The sequence below is a fragment of the Chrysemys picta genome, chromosome 4 (assembly GCF_011386835.1).
Source record: "Chrysemys picta bellii isolate R12L10 chromosome 4, ASM1138683v2, whole genome shotgun sequence".
In the NCBI taxonomy this organism is placed as follows: domain Eukaryota; kingdom Metazoa; phylum Chordata; order Testudines; family Emydidae; genus Chrysemys; species Chrysemys picta.
In genome coordinates, this window is record NC_088794.1 from 124,306,402 (window position 1) to 124,332,729 (window position 26,328).

General features: G+C 44.6%; 1 protein-coding gene across 11 annotated transcripts in view; it reads right to left on the reverse strand.

Annotated features, from left to right (window-relative positions):
- The window catches only part of TTC7B (tetratricopeptide repeat domain 7B), a 326,149-nt gene that overhangs the window by 62,927 nt on the left and 236,894 nt on the right, over nucleotides 1-26,328 (reverse strand). For all 11 annotated transcript variants that reach the window (XR_010601134.1, XR_010601135.1, XM_042858600.2 and 8 more), the window contains one exon: nucleotides 6,770-6,972. Coding sequence is in view for 9 of the 11 variants with exons in the window: in XM_042858600.2 (XP_042714534.2) it covers nucleotides 6,770-6,972 (203 nt within the window). In the remaining 2 variants the exon portion in view is untranslated. The remainder of the gene's footprint in view (nucleotides 1-6,769; nucleotides 6,973-26,328) is intronic.

A 26,328-nucleotide genomic window follows, 5' to 3' on the forward strand; every position in this document is an offset into this window, starting at 1 on the left:
ACTGTTATTTAACCAACCTGAGCTCTATTACTGTATTCTGTAACTGATATATTCAAAATAGCAGAGCATTTTACTACTGCTTTCTAGAAGTCAATAGAAAGTCAAATTAAATAAGAAAGGCAAATTTAAAAAAATAATTAAAGATAAAAAAAATCAACAGGCCTGAGACATATCCTTTCATATAATTACAGTTCCTAAAATTGCGAGGCAGATCCGAAATCTAAGCACAGTAATCACAACTTAGAAATACCAACTGCTCTTGCAGGGATGTTGGTGCCTGCACAGTGCTGTTACTGCTACATCATTGCTGTTGGGCCTAAACATCTCTCTAGCACACGTATAACTAATAGACAAAAAAAGGACAAAAATGTTGAGTTGTGAGTATGCACACATGAGAAATCACCACATTGGGGATTTGATACTCAGAAGACTCAAAAGAACATCCTGAAAGGGACAGATGAACAACAGGATACTGCCTTCCCGGAGCTAAGACATGAGACATCATTCCAAAATTAGAAAGCCCTCAATTAGAAAGGATCAATTCGTGGTGTTTCATATCGGCATTAATGACACTGTACTGTGGGACATCTCACCGACCAGGGCCGGCTCCAGGCACCAGCTGAACAAGCTGGTGCTTGGGGTGGCAGATTGTTGGAGGTGGCATTCTGCTCAATCCTAGGGCGGCACGGCCGCTTTTTTTTTTTTTTGGTTCTGCTCCGGCCGCCCTGTAGGGGGCGGCGGCATGGAGGACCGGAGTGCCCTGCAGGGCAGTCCTCTTCCTTCCCACCCCGCTGACAGGAGAGGAGCCCTCGCGGCAGGCGGCAGTAGGCGGCGCAGCGGGAGGGGCTGTGTGGCAGCGCCCCTGCTGTAGCCATGACCGCCCCCTTCTCTCTCTCTCCCGCCCACTCCCTCCCGCTACCGCCCCCTCCAGCCGGTCCCCCTGCTTGTGGGGGCCAAAAAGCCAGAGCCGGCCCCGTCACCGACAGTAGATGACTTCAGGGAACTTGGAAGTATGCTGAGGAAGAAGAATGTCCAAGTCATCTTCTCTAAGACCCTTCTTGTCCCATGAACAAAACAAGGCAGAAGACTCTGGAAGTGAACCGCTAGCTAGGTAAGCGGTATAGGATTGAGGATTTTGGTTTTGGGAAACATTGGTCCACCTTTTATGAGGAAAGGAGTTCTACATACTTTTGATGACCTTCACCTCATTAAAAGAGGGATCAATCTTCTCCGGAACAGGCTGACTAGAATAGTCAGGAGAGCATTAAACTAATAAAAAAGAGGAGGGTAAAAAGATGAAAGATATGAGCATTCAATTAGCACAAAATTGAGATGTTGAGAACAAAATTAATCAAGGAACTGAAGGACATGACAAAATTCTTGACTTGCTTATGTATCAATGCTAGGAGCCTGGGTAACAAACAAGAGAAATTAAAATTTGTCATTTACAAGCATAAATTTGATCTAGTTGGTATTAGTGAAACCTGATAGGATGATTCCCATGATTGGAACGTTAAAATCAATGGCTATAACCTATTTAGGAAGGACTGAGCAGGCAAAACAGGAGGAGGAATGACACTATGTAAAAATTGGCATTACCTGTTTTCAAGTCACTGATTACTTCAATGAAAATGATCCTGAATGCTTATGGATCAATGTCCTAACAGGTAAAGCAAAAGATGGGGTAACAGTTGATATCTGCTAAAGACCATGACGTCACACCAGGGAACAGGATGACCAGCTCCTTATGCACCCATCTATAATGTGCAGGAAAAAAGTCTGTGTGATCATGGGAGACTTCAATTTGAGTGACATGCTGGAGGTCTCATGTTGCCAGTAGTAAAACATCTTGGAATTCCTCAATGTTATAGATGACAAATTTCCTAACTCAGAAAGTGTTGCATCCAACATGAGGGGAATTTTATATTAGATCTCACCTTGACAGATGAAGAGGAACTGATTACAGAGCTAAAAATTAATGGTAACTTAAGTACAAATGATCATGACTTCAACACATTTATAATGTGCAAACAGAATAAAGCCAGACCAGGGATATATATACTTGGTGCTTTAATAGGATCAGTTTCACAAAACTGAAAACAATTAGGAGCCAGTTCAACTGGGAGGAAGAATTTTATCAGAAAAATATGAATGATAATTTGAAATTGTTGAAGATGCCCGAAAAAGCCATAATCCTACAACAGAGAAAGAAGGCCATATTGGTTAAAAAACTGACCTGGTTTAAAGGGGGAATGAAGGCAACTATAAAAAATAAAAATTACTACATAACAAATGGAAGACTGGAGAAATTGATAGTAATGAACATAAATTGGAAGCCCTGACCTGCAGAATATTGATAAAGGAAGCAAAGGGACATAAGGGGAAATCTAAGGCCAGCAGAGGTAAGGACAATAAGGAATTTTAAACATATATTAGGAACAAAAAGAATTCTAACAATGGCATTAGTCCATTACTAAGTGGAAATGGCAGAATTATAAATAATAATGCAGAAAAGGCCGAAGTGTTCAATAAATATTTCTTTTCTGTATTTGGGAAAGAAAGATGATGTAGTCATATATAACACCACTCTTTCCATTCCACTAGTATCTCAGAAGGATGTTAAACAGCAGTTACTCCAGTTAGACATTTTTAAACAAGCAGATCCAGACAGCTTGCATTCAAGAGTTTTAAAAGAGCTGGCTGAGGAACGTACTGAAGCATTTATGTTTATTTTCAATAAGTCTTGCAACATAGGGGAAGTTCCAGAAGAAAGGTAATGTTGTGCCAATTTTTAAAAAGAATAAATGGGATGACCCAGGTAGTTATAGGCCTGGCAGTCTGACATTGATTCTGGGCAAGATAATGGAATGGCTCATTCAGGAATCGATTAATAACAAATAAAGAGTGGTAATATAATTAATGCCAATCAACTTTGGTTTGTGGAAAATAGATCCTGTCAAACTAACTTGATGTGTTTTTTTTTTAAATGAGATTACAAGTTTGGTTGATAAAGCATAAATTTGATCTAGTTAGTATTACTGATATTAATGTAACATACTAAGACCATGTCTACACTAGCAAGCTTACAGTGGCACAGCTGTAGTGATGCAGCTATGCCACTGTAAGATTGCTCATGTAGCTGCTCCATGCCGACAGGAGAGAGCTCTCCCATCAATATAATAAAAGCACCTCAATGAGCAGTGGTAGCTATGTCGGTGGGAGAAGCTTTCCTGCCGACATAGCGCTGTGCACGAGTGCTTATGCCAGTGAAATTTATGTCGCTCAGGGTGTGTGGTTTTTTTTCACACCGCCGAGCGACATATGTTTTTCCAACATCAGTGATAATGTAGATGACTTCTTAAGGCATCTGACTGAGTACTGCATGACAGTTTGATTAAAAAACTAGAAAGATATAAAATTAACATGGCACACATTACATGGATTAAAAGCTGATTAACTGATAGGTCTCAACATGTGATTTTAAATGGGGAATTACTATTGAACAGATGTGTTTCCAAGGGGATCCTGCAAGGATAGGTTCTTGGCCCTACACTATTTAACATTTTTATTCATGACCTGGAAAACATAAAATCATCACTGATAAAGTTTGCAGATGCCTCAAAAATCAGGAGAATGGTCAATGTAAATGATGAAGAGGATAGGTTACTGATTTCAAGTGATCTGCACAGTTTGGTAAGCTAGGGCCAAGCAAACAATATGTTTTAATATGGCCAAATGTAAATGTCTACATCTAGGAACAAAGAATGTAGGCCATTCTTGATGGGGGACTAACTTGGGAAGCAGTGACTCTGAAAACTATTTGAAGGTTGTAGGAGATAATCAGCTGAACATGAGCTCCCAATGCAATGCTGTTGCCAAGAGAGCTTATCCATCCAAGGACTGCATTAACAGGGAAATCTTGAGCAGGAATAGAGAGGATATTCTACCTTTATATTTGACACTAGTGTGAGTGCTGCTAGAATACTGTGTCCAGTTCTGGTGCCCACAATTCAAGAACAATATTGATAAATTGGAGGTGGTTCAGAGAAGAGCGAACAAAGAGAAGGGTAAGGGGTGACTTGCTCATGGTTTATAAGTACCTACGTGGGGAACAAATGTTTAGTAATGGGCTCTTCAGTCAAGCAGAGGAAGGTATAACACGATCCAATGGATGGAAATTGAAGCTACAGAAATTCAGATTGGAATATGGTGTAAATATTTAATAGTGAGAGTAATTAACCATTAGAACTTACCAAGGGTCATGGTGAATTCTCCATCACTGACAATTTTTAAATCAAGATTGGATGTTTTTCTAAAAGATATACTCTAGGAATTATTTTGGGGAAGTTCTAAGGCCTTTATTATACAGGAGGTCAGACTAGATCAGGGGTTCTCAAATTGGGGGTCATGACCCCTCAGGGCGTCACAAGGTTATTACATGGGGGGGGGGTCGCAAGCTGTCAGCCTCCACCCCCAAACCCCGCTTTGCCTCCAGCATTTAAAACAGTGTTAAATAAAAAAAAAAAGTGTTTTTGATTTATAAGGGGGGTTGCACTCATAGGTTTGCTGTGTGAAAGGGGTCACCAATACAAAAGTTTGAGAAACACTGGACTAGATGATCAAAGTAATCTCTTCTGGCCTTGGAATCTATGAATCATTCTGTGTCATGTAGCTTCCTCGTTCTATGAAGTTATACAGACAACCCTGTTCTAAAAGTATTATTGACATACTTTCCCCCCCTAAAATTCACAAGCATACATCACAAATTTTGGTCTCTATATTGACCCCATTAAGTACACAGTTGAGATTTGATTTAAACAAGACAAGAGATCCAAAGTAATAGACAAGATTTTTACAAACATATTTAAAAAGAAAAAACACTTAAGGGGCTGGCAAATTCACTGAAATGCAATGGACTGTTCTCCAGTCAGCACTCAAACATCTCAAACCACTTAGATACAAAAGCTCAAAATAAAGAAACTTTGGCTGTAAAAGACTAGAAATAAGTGTGAAATATTTCATCTTGCAAACTGTGTAAGAAATCTAATGCCTCATTCATTCTGCACAGCATTTTTTTTTGTAAAGAACATTTATTTAAAGTGGATTCAAAATAAAATAATGCAGAAAACAATATACAGCTCTAACTTTTATTTAACTACCGTTTTTGGTCTACCATATGCTTCCTTCAAAAAGAGAACCTTTTCGCATTTGTGAATAGGCTCAAGTATCTTGAAAAGCTGAAAAGTGAAACATAAAAGTTTCTCTCTGCTATGTTCCTATTTGATCTTTTGTCTCATATGTTCCCCCTTACGGTACATGAGAAATACCTCTCTGAATAATTCACAAGCACCTAGGCAGAAACTAGCTTATCCTTTTGAATAAAAAGGTTAGGTCTGAGAAGCTGTTTGCAGCTGTTCTGCTGTGCAGCAAAGGGAATCTGAATTTTTAAAAACATCTTCCTAGCACAATAAGGAGAGAAAAGTTTAACAGTCCAATACTGCTAATCAAAAAACTAATAAACCAGATCAGAGTTCAAATATAATCTTTTAAAAAATCTGCTAAAGGTGAAATGCAAGTGTTTTTAGGAAGCATCACAAGCTGACATCACAAGCACCTAAAATAAAGCAGGCAGTGTTTTCCTGTAATGTTTTAGTTGCTATTGACACTGTCAAGGGAGCTATGTAATTCGAACTCACCAGGTAGGATAACGATGAACCAATATTCAGATAGTTTAAAAATAACAACAACAACAACAAACCATTTCTGTATTTTATGAGGTAACACGTTTACCCTTACGGTGGAATTCACCCTCCTTTCTGCTTAACTGGACAGAATTAAATTCTTATCCTGGAAACAGGTTTCAGAGTCCAGCCTATGAATTGGAACAGCGACTCTTCTATCCTTTTCCCAAAAACCCATTCATATTAACACATCCAGATCCTGCCTCACCTCCCAAAGGACACAGAAGGGAAGAAACTCACATATGGCTACTCCACCCATGCAACCTCACAGTGGTGCAGAACCTTGCACTGGTTCTCTGTACCTAGGTGAATTTCACCCTCACTGGTTTTGGCAATTTTAGTCATATCCACTGATGTATTTTTAGTCAAAAAATAGAATTCACCTTCTAAATCTGACAGTGTGAATGGAATCATTTCAGCTCCACTCTTTTAATAACTGACCTTTTAAAGATAATAGAACTTCTGCCTTTTGTCTAGAATTTGTATATTATTCTTTATTTGAAAATTTATGCTAAAACTTGATATTCCAATGACTTTAAAAGTACCTCTCATCATGTACATTTCTCACTGAACATAATAATATGGGTCCCATTTAAATCACTGGGAATTTTATGCATGTGATATGTAGCATGGAACACAGTGGATTTACAAAAAAGAAGATGAGATCTAGACTATACATAGTAGCCTCTATTCAGATATAGTCAAACTCAGCTATTCATTCTTCTCAAAACAGATCATTCATATTGTGATCTAAATCTGCAAAATTAAGCCATTTTTGTTAGCGAGTGCAAAATTCACATGAAAATGGCAAAAGCAGTACCCTTTCTTTGACTCCAACTTACAAGCAACTGATTTTTTTTTTAAACTGCACCTCAGCCAGGAAATTAATAATTTAGGTCAAATATAAATTTAAATGAGTTATAAACACCCCAAAATTGGGGCACTATAATATCAATGCAATAAGGCCCCTAAAACAGAGTAGCCCAACTTGAAGTTAAAATGTTTATCCATTTGGATTTAAGACTTACCAGTCTCTGCATACTTTTTACATGGGTAGGACTGATAGATAAGGCCTCTTCATACCAGCGTTTGGCTTCATCAATATTTCCTCGAAGTTCAGCCACTTCACCTCTCATGTAGAGGACATTATGTGACATTGGAAAGAGGTTAGCTGCTTCCTGAATACATGCTGTGGCTTCAGCAGGCTTCCCAATTCCTATATAGACTTCAGCTGAAGGAGAAAAAAAAAGAGTAAATACATTAATGTATTTTTCTCTGGTTAATCATAATATGCCAAAATATTGCAAAACGGTTACATTTTCTTGATTTTTTTTTCATTTCCTGCCAAGTGAATACGGTTATTTCACTCAAGAAGGGTCATAACTGAAGCCACAAGAAGTGCCACATAAACCGTACCCAGAATGAATCTTTTAGAAAATAAGCAGCTTTTCTATCTGTAACATGAATACTTTAATTTTTTACAATGGCTGTTCCAGACAGCTGAGAGCTTTTTAATAGAAATGTTTTAGTACTACAAAGTAACCTTAATAACAGGTACTTTTAATAAACACTGGCGATTCTAAAAGACCTATCAGCATATACGCTGGCACTATTAAAGAAAGCCACTGTGTCCCCATGTTTCAGGTGTCAGACTGGAAGGCACCAATTATTGAGCTGACTGAAAAGTTTCTGCTTGTTATTGACATGATTTTACAAGTCATAAGCTGAGGGAAGAGGCATCTGCTCACGTTCCCAACCACTGTACGTGGCAACCTGATCCAAATTATCCTGTGTATTTAAGCCTTTTCTTCTTAAAAACACATTTGATAAGAAAAAGAAGGTTATCGGTAACATAACATAATTGAATCACAGGCTTATTCAGCGTTTTGATTTGCTGAGAAACTGCTTGGGAGATATGAAAAATAAGTTATCTAACTCAGCCTTTCAGTAATTTTATGTAAACATTAAAAACTGTAGAATTATACTGGCAACAATTAATTTAAAATATATCATAACTGATATAAATAACTGGCTGGCCTGAGAATGAACTGTCTTTAGGTTGGGTTGGTTAGCTAAAAGTGGCTCAACAAGTAATTAATTAATGGTTAGAAAAAAAGTGGTTTGTTTCAGGCATTCCCTCAGTCTTAAACATTATCATTATGTTGATCAATTAGCTCAAAGTCTGTCCTTCGACTGGGAGGAGGGGGGTTAAAAATGATGGATGAGCAAGGGACTGTTACCTTCCATGTTTGCATAGCACAAGTGGGCCACAAATAGTGGTTGGGACCTCTGGATACTACCATAGCACAGTTTATAACAAACAACAACTAATATGGGTTTAAAAAGTCAAAGCACTACAGATACATCTCTTCTCTTCAAGCCAATGCTCACGCTACATTATTTGGAGTAATACATCAACCGCATTTAAAAGGGTAGGGACATTAAGAGCTCAATCCAATGTCTACGGAAGTAAACGAGTCTTTTCAGGGAGTTTAATGATCTTTGGAGGAGGCCTTAAATAAATTCAGGTTGATGAGATGTACCACAATCAATCTTAAGGCACAGTTTTTTGGGATAAAAAATTATATCAAACAAACAATAATTAATATTACTTCAGTCAATTCAACTTAAAGAAGAAAAGGAGAATGTAAGTCTTCAGTTGGTTGAACACCTGTAATTTATTAATTCTTGTACTCTGTCTATCCACTTACAACACTCACAACCATAGCTCCTAGGCATCTAACAAAGAGAGTGAATAAACACAGTGTAAGAGCCCACACAATCTAGTTTCCCCAAAAATGTATACTGCTCTTTTTAAAAAATTCTTTGTTACTTAATGAGGTTAAAAGTAACCTTGAATCTTTAAAATAGCATCTATCACCTATATCCTCATGTGATGGATGATTTTAACTGGAGAGCTAATTTATAAATGTAAACGGACATGCAGAAAGAGAAGGTGTAAGAATGCTACAGTGGGCAGGACTGAAACAATCTGCTGCCCCTCACATTATATCTCATCCACCCTGAATCATGAAAATTAATATCCTTTCCAAAAGTTTTGTTTATAACAAATCTGATATTTTTTGTTAGGTCCAATCCCTTTTTGAACCTTGCTAAATCCTTAGCTTCAATGACATCTGATAGTGGTAAATTCCACAATCTGATTACACATTCCCAAGCTTATCAATCTCTCATCACATATGAGTTTTTCCCAGCCCTTAATCATTCTAATCTCCCTTCACTGAGCCCCCACTAATTCTGCAGTATCCCTTCTGAGATGGGGGACCAGTACTGCACACACCATTCCAGAAGAGGCTGCACCATTGTTTTTATATAATGGCATTATACTATTCTCTATCCAATTCCTTTAGCAGCTTACCATCTTGTTTGTTTTACTGAATACAGCCGCATACTAAGAGGCCTTCATTGAGCTGTTTCCACTATCAACCTGGCCCCTTTCCTGAGTTTATACTGATTTTAATTTAGAACCCTATGAGATGAAGGGGTAGTTTAAATGTTTCCCTTCATGCATTTATCGATATAGAATTTCATTTGCCATTGTGTTGCCCACTCACCTAGCTCAGTTAGGTGCTCTGAAGTTCTCTGTGGTCTTGACCTACTGGAATAACTTTTTGTCATCTCCAAATTTTGCTGCCTAACTACTCACCCCCCTTTCCAGATCCTTAATATATCACATGGGACCTGCTGTTAACCTTTAGCCACGATTAAAATTGCCCATTTATATCTACTCTTTGTATCCTCTTTCTTCCTATTTTTGATCTATTACAATATTTTGCCTTCTTTTGATCTATGGCAATACTCTCACCCCATAACTACTTAGTTCTATAGAGAAGACAGAATCAAAACGACACCCAGGCCTAACGGAGGACTGGTGAGGTCAATAGCACCAGAGAAACAAGGGCGTGATGAGTTCGGCTTTGGTTACATTAAGTTTAGGTTGACAATGAGCCATCCAAGGAAGAGATATCAGAATAAGAATAAGAGATGCAGCATTAAGTAAAGAGAGACAGATCAGAAATGGAGAGGAAGGTTCAGAGTTGCTGGTGTAGAGATGGTTGATGAAGTCATGTGAGTAGGTGGTGTCACCTAGAAACACAGATTTGAGGGAAAAGAGGCATTGGTCAAACATGGAGCCCTGGGAAACACCTGTGATAAGAGGGACAGAGTAGGAGGAAGACACATCTAAAGGCACACTGAAAAACAACCAGAATGGTAGGAGAACCAACAGAGGACAGGAGTCATGAAAGTTTGAAGGAAACTGATGAGAGTGAGTGATTAATCAGAAAGTTCAGGGAAAGAGATGGGTGAACACTCACTTAAGGTTCAGAATTTAATCTTTTGCCTATTCTGGTAATTTACATGAACATTTCTCTCACAGTGTTCTCTGATTAATACCATTACTTCATCTTTTAGGAATAAAAGACAATTACCTTTTCTGTGTTCTTCGAGATGTGTTGCTCACGTCTATTCCACAATAGGTGTGTGTGCTCGCCACGTGCACCAGTGTCGGAAGTTTTTCCCCTAGCAGTATCCGTAGGGGAGTGCCCCAATGACCCCTGGAGTGGCACCTCCATGGCACAGTACAAGGGGCACTAGGCGCTCCCCCCACCCTCAGTTCCTTCTTGCCAAACAACTCCGACAGAGGGGAAGTCGGGACGGATGTGGAATAGACATGAGTAACACATCTCAAAGAACACCAGTTATGGAAAAGGTAACTGTCTTTTCTTCTTCAAGTGATTGCTCATTTGTATTCCAAAATACATGATTCCACGCTATATCTGTTGGAGGTGGGTAGGAGTTCACAAATTGTCGGGACGGAATACAGCCCCGCCGAACCCAGCGTCATCCCTGGGAGATGATTACATGAACTGAAGACCACGTGGCAGCCCTACAAATGTCCTGGATGGGGAGGTGGGTGAAAAAGGCAGCCGACGAGGCTTGCGCCCGAGTCAAGTGCACCTTCACAATTGGTGGCGGAGGGATTCCTGCCAGATCATAATAGGTATGGATGCACAAAGTGATCCAGTTGGAGAGCCGCTGGGTAGAGATTGTCCGACCTTTCATGCGCTCGGCCGAGGCGATGAACAGTTGCGAGGACTTTCTGAACGGCTTGGTCCGCTCCAGGTAGAAAGCCAGAGCCCATCTCATATTCAATGTGTGGAGACGGCGCTCCTCACTCGACACGTGGGGCTTGGGGCAGAGGACTGGTAGAAAAATGTCCTGACCCATGTGATAGGCGGGGACCACCTTCGGGAGGAACGAAGGGTGTGGGCAGAGCTAGACCTTATCCTTATGAAACACCGTGTACGGGGGCTTGGAGGTCAGGGCCCTGAGCTCCGAGACCTGCCTGGCCGACGTGATCACAACCAGGAAGGCCACCTTCCAAGAGAGGTGGGACCAGGAGCGCGTGGCTAGCGGCTCAAATGGGCCAACACCAGGTTTAGGTCCCACGGTGGGCCTAACATACGGGAAGAGACGATCCAATCCCTTAAGGAATCGGCCAGTCATAGCATGGGAGAATACCGCGAGGCCCTACACCGGAGGATTGAAGGCCGATATGGCCGCCAGGTGCACTTTGACTGACGAGGGTGCCAGGCCCTGGGCTCTAAGGTGGGGGAGGTAGTTCAGAATAAGCTGGATCAGGGCGGCCACCGGGGAAATGTCCCGCTCATCCGCCCATCTGGAAAACCGAGACCACTTTGCCAAGTAGGCTCAGTGTGTGGAGGGCTGCCTGCTTTCTAGGAGGACGCGTTGAACCCCTTTCTGAGCACATCCTTTCCTCCCTACCTAACCATTGAGCAGCCATGCCGTGAGGTGGAGGAGGTGGCCCTGGTCCTGGGAGAGAAGGTCTGGGCGGAAAGGCAACGGCCATTGCGGGGCGACCGCCAGACCCATGAGGGTCCCGTACCAATGCTTCCTGGGCCATGCCGGGGCAATCAGAAGGACCGGGGCCTTGTCCGTCTTTATCTTTTCCAGGACCTTGCTGATCAGCGGGAACAGGGGAAAGGCATAGAGAAACTGGCCTGACCAGGACAGGAGGAAGGCATCAGAGATAGCGCCCCGTCCCAGCCGCCCCCTCCCCAGAGCAGAACCGGGGATAGCGATGGTTCTGCCGACTCGCGAACAGGTCCACCTGGGGAGTTCCCCACACTCGGAAAAGTCTGTGTACCACTTCTGGGTGGAGAGACCACTCATGCTGAGAGGAGAAGTCCCTGCTCAAGCGATCTTCCATTGCGTTCTGGGCGCCCGGCAGATGCCTGTAGGCTGATGTCGTGGGCTACACAAAAATCCCACAGCCTGAGGGCTTCCCGGCAGAGGATCGGGCCCCACCTGGCACGTTGATGTAGAACATCGAGGCCGTGTTGTCCATGAGGACCCTGACCAACCGGCCCTCCAGGTGTGAGTGGAAGGCCATGAACACCAGCCGTACTGCCCTGAGCTCCTTGACGTTTATGTGGGGGATCAGATCACAAGCTGACAACAGACCTTGGGTCTGAACGTTCCCCACATGGGCCCCCCATCCCAGGTCTGACGCATCGGACACCAGTTCCAGCGACGGGGCCCTGCCCTTGCCCCTGAACGGGACCCCTTGGAGCATGTTTCTCGGGGAGGACAATCACCGTAGGGAGGCGATCACTGGTTCGGGTACTGTGAGGACTTTGTCCATCCTGTCCCTGGCCTGGGAGAACTCCGAGGCCAACCAGAGCTGGAGGGGCCTCATCCTGACTCTGGCGTGACGGACCACATATGTGCACGCCGACATATGACCCAAGAGCTGGAGGCATGCTCGGGCTGCTGTCACCGGAAACCCTGTGACTGTGTCGATGAACCCCTTCAGGGTCTTGAACCTGTCCGGTGGGAGGGAAGCTCTGGCCGATAAGGCATCCAGGACTGCCCTGAAAAACTCTATGCGTTGAACTGGGACTAACGTGGACTTGGTGCTGTTTACAAACAGGCCCAAAGTGGTGCATGTGGGCAGAAGACATGCCACGTGATCCCGCACCTGTGACTGGGAGCTGCCCTTGACCAACCAGTCATCCAGATAGGGGAAGATCTGGACCCCCCGGCGCCTGAGGTAGGCCGCTACCACCGACATACATTTCCTGAATACCCTGGGGGCAGTGGACAGGCCAAACGGGAGGACTGTAAATTGGCAGTGTTCCTGCCCCACCACAAAACGGAGGAAGCATCTGTGCCCCTCGAATATACGGAAGTTGAAGTATGCATCCTGCAGATTAAGGGTGGCGTACCAGTCCCTGGGATTCAGGGAGGGAATGATGGAGGCCAGGGAGACCATGCAGAACTTGAGCTTCACTATGTACTGGTTCAGGCCTCACAGGTCCAAGATGGGCCTGAGCCCCCCTTTGGCCTTCAGGATAAGGAAAGAGCGGGAGTAGTACCCCTTGTCTTTGAACTCCCCAGGTACCGCTTCCACCGCTCCCAGGCCCAGGATCTGCCCCACCTCCTGCTCGAGCAGAACCTCGGGTGAGGTGTCCCCCAGGAGGGACTGGGGCAGGGGGTGGTTGGGCGGAGAGGAAGTAAACTGGAGAGTGTAGCCCTGGGAGATGGTGTTGATGACCCATCGGTCCGAGGTCAGCCGTGACCACTCCGTGAGGACAGCACACAACTGATTGGAGAAGGGAAGTTTTATTGAGGGTGGATCCCTGACGAGAACTGGCAGGGTGGCCCCGGGCGTCCCGTCAAAACCGCCCTTTCCCCACCTGCTTGCCCTTGGAGGACCCAGGTTGGGGTGCAGGCAGAGACTGGCTCTGTGGGTGCCTCTTATAGTCCTGCAACTTCTTATAAGCGGCCTCGTATTTTGGGTGGGTGGCCTGAGTGGGAGTCTGCTGCGGCTTGAACTTAAGTTTAGCCGGAGCCGGAGTTTGGAGAGTCATGCGGGAGTCTTTCAGGCCATGCAGCTTTGTATCCATTTGTTCTGCAAACAGAACTTTGCCATAAAACAGGAGATCCTCCAGGGAGGTCTGCACCTCGCTGGACAGCCCAGAGAGCAGGAGCCACGACGCCCTTCTCATGGACACCACGGAGGCCATGGAACGCGTGGCTGTGTCTGCCGCATCCGAAGCTGCCTGCAGGGTTGCCCTGTCAGCCGCTGTACCCTCCTCCACCAGCACTTTGAACTCCTTCCTGTCAAGCTCCTGGAAGGAGTCTTCGAACTTGGGCAGGGAGCCCCACAGATTGAACTCATACCGGCCCAGGAGACCCTGGTAGTTAGCCACCCGTAACTAGAAGCTTGAGGACGAATACATTTTCCTTCCAAAAGGGTCCAGCCTCCGTGAATCTTTATTTTTCAGGCAGGGGCTGGCTGGCTCCTGCCACTCCCTGTGGTTGACCGACTTGACCACCAGGGAGTTAGAAGCAGGGTGGGTGTATAAGTACTCGTGTCCCTTGGCGGGTACAAAATACTTGCATTCCGCTCTTTTAGAGATGGGGGCCAATGAGGCTGGTGTTTGCCACAGGGCATTTGAAATTTTTGCCACCCCTTCATGGACAGGCAAGGCCACCCTGCCTGGTGCCAAGGAGGACAGCACATTAAACAAGGAGTCTGAGGGCTCCTCCATCTCCTCTGCTTGGAGGTGGAGGCTTGATGCCACCCTTTTTAAGAGTTCTTGGTGGGCTCTAAAGTCCTCCTGCGGGACGGAGGGAGGTGGGGCCGTAATCACCTCATCCAGGGAGGGTGAGGAGGCCGGTGTGGTACTTTGAGTGTCCACTGGCACCGGAGGGTCCACAATCTGGTCGGTCTCCAGGTACGGTGCTGAGGATGTACGTCCCACTAACTCCTTCCTCGGAGGTCTGGAGAGGGAGACTTCGGCCACCGAGAGAGCCCCACCGGGGGCTGCGTCGGGGGCCATGGTGCCCACTGGTACCATTGAACCAGCCACAGGGCCCAGTACCACTGCACCTGCTGTGGCACCGGCGGAGCCGGTTGTTCGGCCTGGCTGGCCTGGCCCATCGATGGATGACTACGAAGGGAGGCCGGGCTGACATATGACCTGCTGCTGTCCCCGGACCAGGAGGCGCAGCGATGCCGGGAGCGATGCTGACCACAGGACCGCGATCCAGATGTGCAGGACCGGTACCGTCGGTAACAGCTGCTCCACGATCGGCTCTGACGGGCGGACTCGCGACGGTGAGACGCCCGTGATCGACGCCCGGGGCTGCAGAGGCAGTGCTGGGGCGGGGTCCTGGAGTGGGACGTCGAACGGGAACGATGTCGACATCCGTGCCGTGACTGGCTGCGATAACCTCTCTGAGACGAGGACCTTTGGCGACGTTTGCCTCGGTCCTGTCGGTGTTCGCTACTCGAGGTGGAGCGGTGCTGAGAGTCTCGGTTGGATGGAACCCAACCAGACAGTCTGGTGGGCGTCAAGGGCGATCCACGTGGACTTTGCCCTGAAGGGTCACTGGGCGGCGAACGGCGTTGGGAACGTTCTCTCGACCGAGACCAGTACTGAGCCGGGGGTGACTGCGGAGATCTCAGCGGTGGCTTGTCTCTGGAGCGCGGGGCTGACATCGGTGGTGCTCCTGGTACTGACATGGACATAACATCCCGGGCCGCCTGCAGGGCCTCCAGCGTGGAGGGCATCTGGACATCCGGGGAGGCCTGCTCTGAATGGGCCAGGCTACTCCGCTCGATTTGAGTGAGAGGCCTAGAGGCTGGTGGGGATCGAGGTCTGCCCAACATGGGTTTGGCTTCTGTCCTGGGTTTACTCCAGTGACACGGCGAAGGAGACCTTTTTCTAGCCTTCTTGGCGTGCCCCGTGGATGGGGAGTGGTGCCGACTGGTTGATGGCGCCGAAGAGTCACCGTGCACTGATACCGTGGTGCCCGATGCTGACTCGGAGCAGCGCGCTGGAGCCGGGATCAGCGCTGACTCCATCTGAATAGACTGGAGCTTAATGTCCCTTTCTGTCTTAGTCCAAGGCTTAAACGACTTGCAAATCTTGCAGCGATTGCTGAGATGGGTTTTCCCCAAACAGCTCAGACAGTCCGCATGTGGATCACTCAGTGGCACAGATCACCTACGAGTGTCGCACAACTTAAAACCCGGGGCGCGGGGCATGCCCCGGCCCGGGCGCTCTAGCTAAACTAAACTAAACAATTTAACTACAGGTACCATACACTGAATGAACAAGCAGTTTTGGGGACGAGCTACAGCAAAGCTGGAGCAGAGTAGTTCCGAAGCAACTTCACTGGCGGCAAGAAGGAACTGAGGGTGGGGGGGAGAGCGCGCAGTACCCCTTATACCGCGCCATGGAGGCGCGACTCCAGGGGTCGCCGGGGAGCTCCCCTACGGGTACTGCTAGGGGAAAAACTTCCGGGACCGGTGCACGTGGCGAGCATGCACACCTATTGTGGAATACATATGAGCAATCACTCAAAGAAGAACATATATCACCAGGGAACAGAAGTCTACTGCAGACCACTGGGTCAAATTTAAGACAAGATGGAAATGACTGAAAGTCTGTATTATTCGTCAGGAAGACAGAGGCTTTAGTGGGGAAGGAACTAAGAGCAGTAGAGTCTTTGAACAGAACAGTATGAGCGAAGGGATGGAAAAGCTAGGGGACAAGGAGAAGATATGGAGTAGGTGATGCAGAGAAAAAAAGGGAAGACCTCAAAATGTTAAATAAATGTCCAAACTTCTGGGGGTTTAGATAACAGTTTTGAGGTTCACCCATCACCAGCTGTTGGTAGAAACTGAAAAGAGTTTGTAGCCTTAATTTGAGGGCTGAGAATATAGTATAAAGATAAAACCCCAGCTACAGTTATTTTAAAAACAAATATTTTAAAGGAGGAGGGTACTGGTTTGGGTCCTTCGCTCTTCATAATGCCATTTAATAATTATGTGATCAATGTTAGCTCAAGAGAAAAAAGTTTTTGAGTGTAAGCAAAACGAAGGTTATTTATACTAAATTATTTTTACTACCAGAAATTTAAGCTCTCTCAGTTTAATTCTATCTTTTTTCAGTGTTACAAGAATTGACACATTTTTAATAATGCACACTTACAAACTGATGATAAGCAGACAGTAAGAGGAGGTTACTTACCTTATAGTAACTGGAGCTTCTTCGAGGTGTGTGGTCCCTATCTGTAATTCCACTCTTGGTGTGTGCATGTGCTCCAGAAGTCAGAGAATTCTTGCAAGCAATATCTGTTGGTCCACGCATGCGGCCTTGCCTTCTTTGTGATTTCAACTGAAGTCAAAGGGCAGAACAGGCCAACTGCCTCTCGAGTTCCTTCTCTACTATGACTTCAGTAAAGATCTGAAGCAGAGGGGAAGGAAGGCAGATAGTGGAATACAAATAAGGACCACACATCTCAAAGAACCTCCAGTTCTATAAGATAAGAAATCTCTTCTTCTTTGAGTGCTGGTCCCTATGTATATTCCACTGTGGGTGACCGACAAACAGGAGAAGGGGGCAAGGATGCAGATGGCAGAGCCATTTGGAGAACTGCTGTCCCAAAGGATGAGTCAGTGAAGGAGTTCTGCACTAATGCATAATGTCTCATGAACGTATGGACAGAGCTCCACATAGCTGTTCTGCAAATGTCAAGTAAAGTGATGCCATTTAGGTTGCTTGTGCTTTTGTAAAATGAACCTTCACTCCATTAGGAGAAAGAAGATGCAACAACTGGTAACTGAGCAGGATACAGCCCAAGATCCACTTACAAATCTTCTGGGAAAATACAGCTTGACCTCAGACTTATTCTGCTATAGTGAGAAACAATCTAGGCAATTTTCTACTTGGTTTCGTCCTTTCCAGGCAGATGGCGAAAGCATGTTGTCCACTGAGGGAGCGAAGTCTCTTCTCTTCTTCAAATACATGTGGTTTCAGAAAAAACACTGGTAAGTGGATTGTTTGGTTCATGTGAAACTCCAAAACTACGTAGGGAGTGAATTTTGGACGAAAGAGACTTTGTCCTTATAGAATACAGTGTAGGATGGATCTGCCATTATTGTTCCCAGCTCAGCCATGCTTCTGGCTGAGGTAATGGTCACAAGGAATGCAATTTCATTGATAACTGAGACATGGAACATGTAGCTAATGGTTCAAAGGGAAGCTTAACGAGTGTCAAAAGTACAAGATTTGAGTCCCAATGAAGGGTAGGTTTCCTTACTGGTGGGAAAGTTACTGGTGGGAAAGTTATAGGTGGGTTCTTTAAGAATCTGGTAGTCAATGGATGAGTGAAAATTGAATACTCATCCAATAGCACATGGCACTGATAGCACTGCTGCCAGGTGACTGTGTAGAACTGAGTGAACGCCCAGCTGTTTTGAGTGAAAGATTGTAGACCAAAATGAGGGGACTATCATTGACTCAGGAGATGCATGCTTCGGCCAAGCTCCAGTGGAAAAATGCTTCCACTTGGCTGGATTAGCATTTCCTAGTTGAATCCTTTCTGATGTTATGTAAAGCTTCAGAGCAGGAATGTTCTAATGTTGATGCCTAACCAAATACCAAACCATGAGATGAAGTGCTCTGGGGTTGGGACGTTTGATCTTCCCTTTCTCTTGGGTCAAGAGATGAGGAAATGACTAGATGGTGATCAGAGGAGGAGATGAGAGTCATAAGAGATTTGGGAACCAAAAGTATCTGGGACTCACACCCTGTCCTGGTGAATTTTCCGTAAGGGAGGAAAGGCATAGCTCAGATGGTCTGAGCAGTGATGGAGTACATCAGCTGAGAGTGTAGTCCTAGAGCTCCTCTAGAGCAGTATATGTTGCTTATCTTGTTCATTTCGGAGATGAACAGATCTCAGCAGGGGGTCCCCATTGAGCTGTTTGCTACTGAATCGTGCAACTCTCACTCATGATTGATAGCACAACGCCTGCTGAGGGTGTCTGCCAATACATTCTGAGTTCCTGACAGATATACTGCCCACAGGGTGATTCGCTTCCTGATACACCAGTTCCACAGGGTGACCATTTCTATACAGAGGGGCGACTGATCTCTCTCATCCTCCTGTGATGCAAAAGATGGTTGTCATGTTGTCTGACATTATGAAGACATGGTGGGACTGGATGACCTGTAGAAAAACCTTGTAAGCTTCTTAGACTCCCGCAGTTCCAGAAAGTTGATATGTATCCTGGTCTCTCAGAATGTCCAAGTGCTCTGTGCCATACAGTTGTCTATGTGGGCTCCCCAGCCTTAGAGAGGCATCTGTAATACTTTTCTTGTTTGGCAAGGATGGTATGCAGGGGATGCCCACAAATACCTGATGAGAATACACCCACCACATCAGAGAAGACATTACTCTCCAAGGAATGGTTAACTATGGTGTTCATGATGTGTTTGGTTGCGGACTACACTCTCTGGAACCACACCTGAAGTCAACATAGATTGAGTCTGGCAAATGGGTTAGTTAAGTACATGAAGCCATGTACCCCAGGAGGGAAAGACAAGTTCTGATTAAAGATCAACGGTTGCGTTTAACCTGCTCTATTAAATTGTTCATGGCGTGAAACATGCCTCTTGGTGTATAAGTTCGTGCCGTGACTGAATGTAGGGTGGCCCCTATGATTCCTACAGTCTGTCAGAGTGAGGACAGACTTTCCATGTTCACACTGACTCATAGGGAAGAAAGCAGATGAAGCATTAAAGAGGCTGACTCATAGGCTTCCTGATGTGTCTTTGCAACGAGAACCCAATTGTAGAGAGGCGTGAAACCAGTGAAGCTGTTCCACCTAAAATGAGCTGCTACTGTCAGAAAGACCTTGATAAAGACCCTGGGGGCAGTGGTGAGGCCAAATGGGAGCACCATGTACTGAAAGTGGTCAGGGCCAACTATGACTCTGAGAAAACGCCTGTGGGCGGGGTGAATAGCCACGTGAAAGTAAGTGGCCTTCATATCAAGAGCTGTAAACCATACATTTTTTCCCAAGGATGCAAGAGTGATCATAAGAATAAAACAATTGAGATTGTGGAGACTGAGGATAGGTCTCCAACCTCCCGACTTTTTGGGGACTAGGAAGTATCTAGAGTAAAAACCTTTTCCTTGCTGTTGAGGCATATGTGCTCTATTGCTCCTTGCTGGAGGAGGGTTCCACTTCCTGCCTGAGAATCCCCTTGTGAGACTGATCCCTGAAAAGGGATGGGGATGGGGGATTTGGAGGAGATGGGCAAGTAAACTCGATCGCATAGCCATAATAGACGATATCTAATACCCACTTGTCCCATTGTTACGGCATTCCAGTTGTGGAAATAGAGTGCTAACTGACCCCCAAATGGTATATGGGGGGTCGAGTAGTGGTGGCATCATAAGTGGTCTGCAGCTATCGAACGCCCATCAAAAATATCTTTTTGCCAGGAGATGGGATTGAGATGGCATTATAGACATGGGAGGAACACGGAAATGAGACTTCTGTACTCTTTGTCTCTTACGAGGAGAGTCATAAGACCTCTGGTGATAAAATTGTTGAGATGCCGCTTTAAGTTTGAAAGACTACCTGTGATACTTCCTTTCTGGGGCAGGTGTATATACTCACAGAGAGCAGAAGTGGCCCTGGAGCCCTTTAACATGTTAAGGACTCAGGGCTTCATCAAAGTGTAGGTCTTCAACAGGCAGTTTATTTTGGACCTCCCTGGGAAACCCCCAAAGCTTGCTAGCATGACTCATGGCGCATCACAATGGCTGTTGCCATCAACCTAGATAATGAGTCTACTGCATCTACCGCCAATTGAAGTGCGTTTCTGGCCACCAGCTTTCTCTCTTCAATAAGAGCCTGGAAGTGAGCTCTGTGCTGCTGTGGCAGCTGTGAATTTGGAATAGTTGAGATAGTCTTACTTCGCTAACAGTGCTTGATAGTGTGCTATATGAAACCAAAAGCTAGATGTGAAAACGTTTCTTCACAACAAGTCTAGATGTTTAGTCTCCTACTTGGGAGTGGATTTAAGATGTTGTCTAGATCTCTCCATGGCAGCCTGGACAACTAGAGAGTTCGGTGCAGCGTGGGTAAAGAGAAATTCTGCTCCCCTAGCTGTAATGAAATAGCGCTTCTCTGCCTTCTTGGGGTAGGGGTGCATGTGGCTAGTGTATGCCAGACTGCTCTAGCAGGTTCCAGAATAGCTTCATTAATGGGACATGCTATTCAACTGGATCCAGTGGTTTGTAGGATATCCAGGCGTTTGTATTGGGACCTCTTCTAGGGAAATCTGGAGTTCCTCAGCCACCCTTTGCAATAAATCCTGAAACTGTTTATGATTGTCTGGAGGGGAAGGAGATGGTGGGGTGACTGCTTCATGGGGACACGAAGAAGATAATTTTGTCAGTACCGTTTCATATTTTTTTCTTTCATGAGGTCAGGAGGAGGCTCTGACCTTTCCCTTAGAGGGGAATGGTGGACTGATTCCCTGGCACAATGCACAGGCTCTGTATATCTGGCACAGGTCCCATGTTCTCCAGTATGGTCAGTATGTTGGTTCAGGAGGGAGTTGTGGGGGTCCCCAAAGCATGGGGTACCGATGGTCATGAGGCAAATGCCAAGGCGGGGATTGGTACCAGGAGACCAATGGACACTGCTTGCAAGAAATCTCAGACTCTGGGTGCACAGAACACATGCACAGTGGAATACACATAAGGACAAGCACTTGAAGAAGGAGATGCATCCTTTATATCAAGGGTTCTCAGAACAAATTTTTGGTGGCCTCAGAGTGGGGCCATCAACTCTTGCTGGTGGCTGCTCTGACAATTTTTCCTAAAATACTTAATTAACTTTAGGAAAAACAAATAACCAAATCATTGTAATTTATTTACGCATATTTTTTTTGAAGACTCAATAATATAACTAATGTACAATTGTCTCTACTCTTTACTAGATGTAAACAGAATAGAAACACAATTGAGGTCCTTTGCATGTTTCTGTCTTTTTTGTTGTTCTTTCTTTTGCCTTTTTCCCCCCCAACACAAAAAACAAACAAACAAAAAAAACCCAAAAAGCAAACCTTCCCAGCTAGTAAGTCTGCTGCTGTGAAAAGTGATATTTGTATGTTCCATAATATCATTTTCACAGCCTCTCAGCTAGATAATAAGTCTGCTGTGAAAAATGATATTAAACATACAGATATGACTTTTCACAGCAGCAGACTCACTAGCTAGCTGGGAGGTGGTGAAAAGTGTGTTTGTTAATATCACTTCTCACAGCAAGCCCCGGGACAAATTAAGCCATAGATGGGGGAGGAGGGGAAAGCAGCGGGGGTGACAGGGGTGGGTTGGGTGTGAGACGCGTGGTGGGAGCTGGGGGTCAGAGCCTCACGTCCACAGCCTGGAGCCCAGGATCAGAGCCTGCCGGAGTTGGAGCCTGGAGCCCTGTGGCCAGAGCTGTGGGTTGGAGCCAGAACACCCACAGGAGGAGCCCATGGACAGAGACTGAAGCCCAAAGTCCTGCCCCCACCACCACTCCAGACCAAAGCCCAAGCCCCATCGTCCCTGGGAAGGTTGGGGGAACTCACCTTGCTCCTCCAGCATTGTGCCCCACCTGTCTTGAGAGGTGGCGTGGGGCACCATCCCCTGCTGGCAGCTTCAGCCACCAACACCAAAGTGGCAAATCCAGGAGCAACAGGGAGGGGGAGGGGCTGCTGCTTTGCCCTCCTCTGCCATCACTGCCCAGGAGGCTGCCATGGCTGCAAGAAAAATCACCAGTGGCCGCATGTGGTCACAGTGGCTGCATTTGAGAAAGGCTGATTTATACTGTTAGTGACTGAGTAAAAGTCACATATTATACAACACTGTAGAAGGAACTGGATGCTTTCATGGACTATTTGCTCCATGACTTTAAAAGTCCTAATGCAAGATTGGAAGAAACCAGAGACATCTGATGGTGCATATTCTAAGAATAGCTGCTAGTTTAGACTGTGAAAGGTGCTAAGTGAAAGCTGTAATTATTAGCAAGTAGTATGCAGAAATTAACCACCTACTTAAAAGTAATTTTTAGCTGCTACCACAATTCTGGACTGAAAGATAAGGATGCAGAGGCTAAGGGCATGTCTACATGGGCTTTTGGACTATAGAGTGTGAACAGCAGTGCACACTAAAGAGCTGTGCTGTATCTCTTCAGTGCGGATGCTGTGGGCATGAATTAAAAGGTTCCTAGTTCACATTAAAGTGGTCCTCTTCAAACAAGACTACATTAATGTGAACTAGGAACCTTCTAGTTCATGCCTGCAACATCCACACTGGGAAAGTTACAGTGCAGCTCTTTGGTGCACACTGCTATTCAGATCCCCATAGTCTGAACTGCAGGGCTTAAAAACCTCACACAGTTCAGTTTCTTGTACTCACTGTCTGGAGTCAAGTCAGAACCATGCTAGCAATGAGTCCTGAATGATAGGGGCAAGTCAGCGTAGCTTTTGGAAATGGTTTTCTTTTGAACTAACAGATAGTAAAACAATGGTGGGAGACAGCATGGTTTTATATGGAGAAGCTTGACTCTGTTAACTAGTAAGTTTCCTGTAACTAATAAAGGATTAAGGGAACATAAAAAAGAGACTAATGTACTACTTTGAGAGTATACACATGTGTTCTGCATACGTTTTTAATATTTTAAATTCCAGAAGAGATTCAAAATCTATATTTAAGAATGTATGTAAAGGATGAACTCTTTGTTAGCTGCTGAACAGAATACTTTATTCAAGGCAAACCACTGATCTAATTACCCAAGCACCTCAATCCATTATGAGCTGATTCAGTCTGACATCTACAAATAAAGGAGTGAAAACATCTTTGTACTGCAGGAGCAAGAGAAGAGAAGCTGTTTTTTAATCCAACTAAGATGGAAATCGTTTGTAAGAGGCGAGTTTAAACAAGCCATTCATAAAAGGTTGACAAATAAGTCATCTGACTTGGTAGGAGTTTCTCAAAGAAGAAATGGGGAACCACGGTTTGAAGATGCATGAGCTCAAAAACAAAATGGTGGCTTTGTCTTGCAGGCTCTCCTCTTGCTCCACCCTGGAGAGAATGCCTTCAAGTTCTTGACTCCCTGTCCAAGATGGATGTTTAAGTTTTGCTAAGATTGCTATCATACGGTCTCTTTATAATAAAACTTACTAGCAGTGTGAACGAATCCAATATGCTTTCTGTATTTACTTTTATTTTCATGCTTCCTTTAATGTATTTTGTGGCTTTGTAATTAACATGAATAAATCCTATATTAATGAAACAGAGGAAATTATAAGGGAGTTCAGTCTTCATGTATTTTTCAAAAGAATAATAGCACAGCATGTTAATTAAAGACCGGTATTGTACTTTCTGTTTCCTTAATTGGGACACACTAAAAAGTGTTTGAGCAGCAGCATTATCAGATAAAGAGTTCTTCTGATTAACATTAAAGATAAATCAGTGAGTTTCCATCTCTGCAGTGTAACCTTGGAAAGGTATTCAAAGTTTGAGGTTGCCTGATAACAGTGAACACTGAAGATGTGAGGTGGTGGCCATGGGGAGACAAATCTGTGACAACTGCAAATAGAAAGAAGGGAGAGAAACTGAAAAAGAGATACCAACATATAGGGCAGCTATTTATTTAGACTGAACACTGTAACTCACTCATGGTTCTACCACTTGTGAGTAAAGCTGTCTTTCCCGAACTCATGGCAATTAGAACAACAAATTTCATACTCTCAAGAGCTGTGTCTGTCTATATTACAGTCATTATAAAGCTGAGTTAGTTATAAACGCTTTCACATATTTTTGCTGTGCTGTGTTTCTATGATTTAACATAAGAAAAGCCATACTGAGTCAGACCAATGGTCCATCTAGGCCAACATCCTGTCTTCTGACAGTGGCCAATGCCAGGTGCTTCAGAGGAAATGAAAAGAATTGGCAAATCACCAACTGATCCATCTCCTGTCATCCACTCCCAGCTTCTGGCAACCAGAGGAAAAACTGTACATTTTTATATCATATGAATGCACAAGTTAATGTAATTAAGATAGCAATTTTACTTCCACTAGGGTAAGATAGATAATGCAACACTACAGTACAATGGCTGTTAAAAAGCAGTTTTCAAAACTGCCGCAGTGGTAGCCTCCTCATCAGAAGAAAATGATTCCCCACATGGTGATCTTTGCATTTATTTAGAGAATGTGTGCCATACATTAAGTTTAAAATAGGTTTTACAGCAGTCTATTGTTACAGATGGATAATATCCCTTTCAAGGTATCTTGAAAAAACCTGCCACTCTTTGGCCTTTCACCATGGTTCTCTGACCAAACCTGTTTTCTGACGGTCAATCTACAGGAAATGCTCCTTTCTCAAGAGGCAGAACTAAATCTATTTGTTACTACATTGCTACCTCGATTTAATGCAACACGATATAACACAAATTCAGATATAACGCGGTAAAGCAGTGCTCCGGAGGGCAGGGGGGGGCGGGGCTGCGCACTCCGGTGGATCAAAGCAAGTTCAATATAACGCGGTTTCACCTATAACGCGGTAAGATTTTTTGGCTCCCGAGGACAGCGTTATATCGAGGTAGAGGTGTATATGTCACAGTTGGAAAGGTAACTTGGATGCTTGAGAAAAATAATGTACAACACCCTGAAACATTACCCAAAATACCAGCCTTATGTGGTGAGTTAAGTAACCTTTATAAAAGAGATGAATTGGAAAGGGCTCAGAGGAGAGCAATACTTTGCAAGAGCGCTGCTCTCTCTTCTCTCTCCTTCATCTATGTAAGGGTTCTCTCTCACTTCCACACAACTGGGGTGGCTCTGTCTTTTCCCTCTCTCTTCCTGCTGGGGGCTCTGGCCTTCCTAGTTGTCTCTTCTCTCTTTCCCCAATTCCGCTCTTTCTAGTAACTGTAGTCAGGAGGCAGGGAAATGGCAGACATGGAGATCTGATCACCAGGGTATCTGCAGGAGGGGAACAGGAGGATATGGGCCGTACAGGAATGAACTCCTCTTGGCCATTGAGGAGAGAGTGGCTAGGCCAGCATCACTTGCTTCCTCACTACCCCCCACTAATGGGAATGAGCAAAGGGTTCCCCACAGCAGGGAGGACATGGTTCGCATTGACACATTGCGGACAAGTCACTGGTTCTCATTAGGCATTGAGGACTGAAAGAGGAGTAATGGGTTTAAACTACAACATTGAAAATTAAGGATGAATATGCAGAAAAATGAACAATGAGTTGAACAATAAAACAAGTTGCAAGGGGAGGCTGTGAAAATTATCAGCACTGGAAATATTCAAAGCTAACAGACACTCACATGCTTAGCATGGCTTATGAATATTTAAACAAGTGATGCTATGATGCAGGGGAAGTGGCTAGACTATCCCTACAGACACATTCCAATTCTATATCTTTGTGTGATTCTCTGGAGGAAAAGTCACCTCTTCTCTTTTTGAACTGTCAGAATTAATAGGAATTCTAAGGCACTTCAACCAAATAAAGTAACATACTAATCACTAGCACATCTTTTGCTCTTGTTCTTTTGTTTTTCTGAAATAATTAATACTTGGCAGTGTTGCTATCTAATTACTTCTGCAGTAAATGGTCAATGCAAGACAAGGCTAGTTAAGTATACAAAGAAATACAGCAATACTAAAA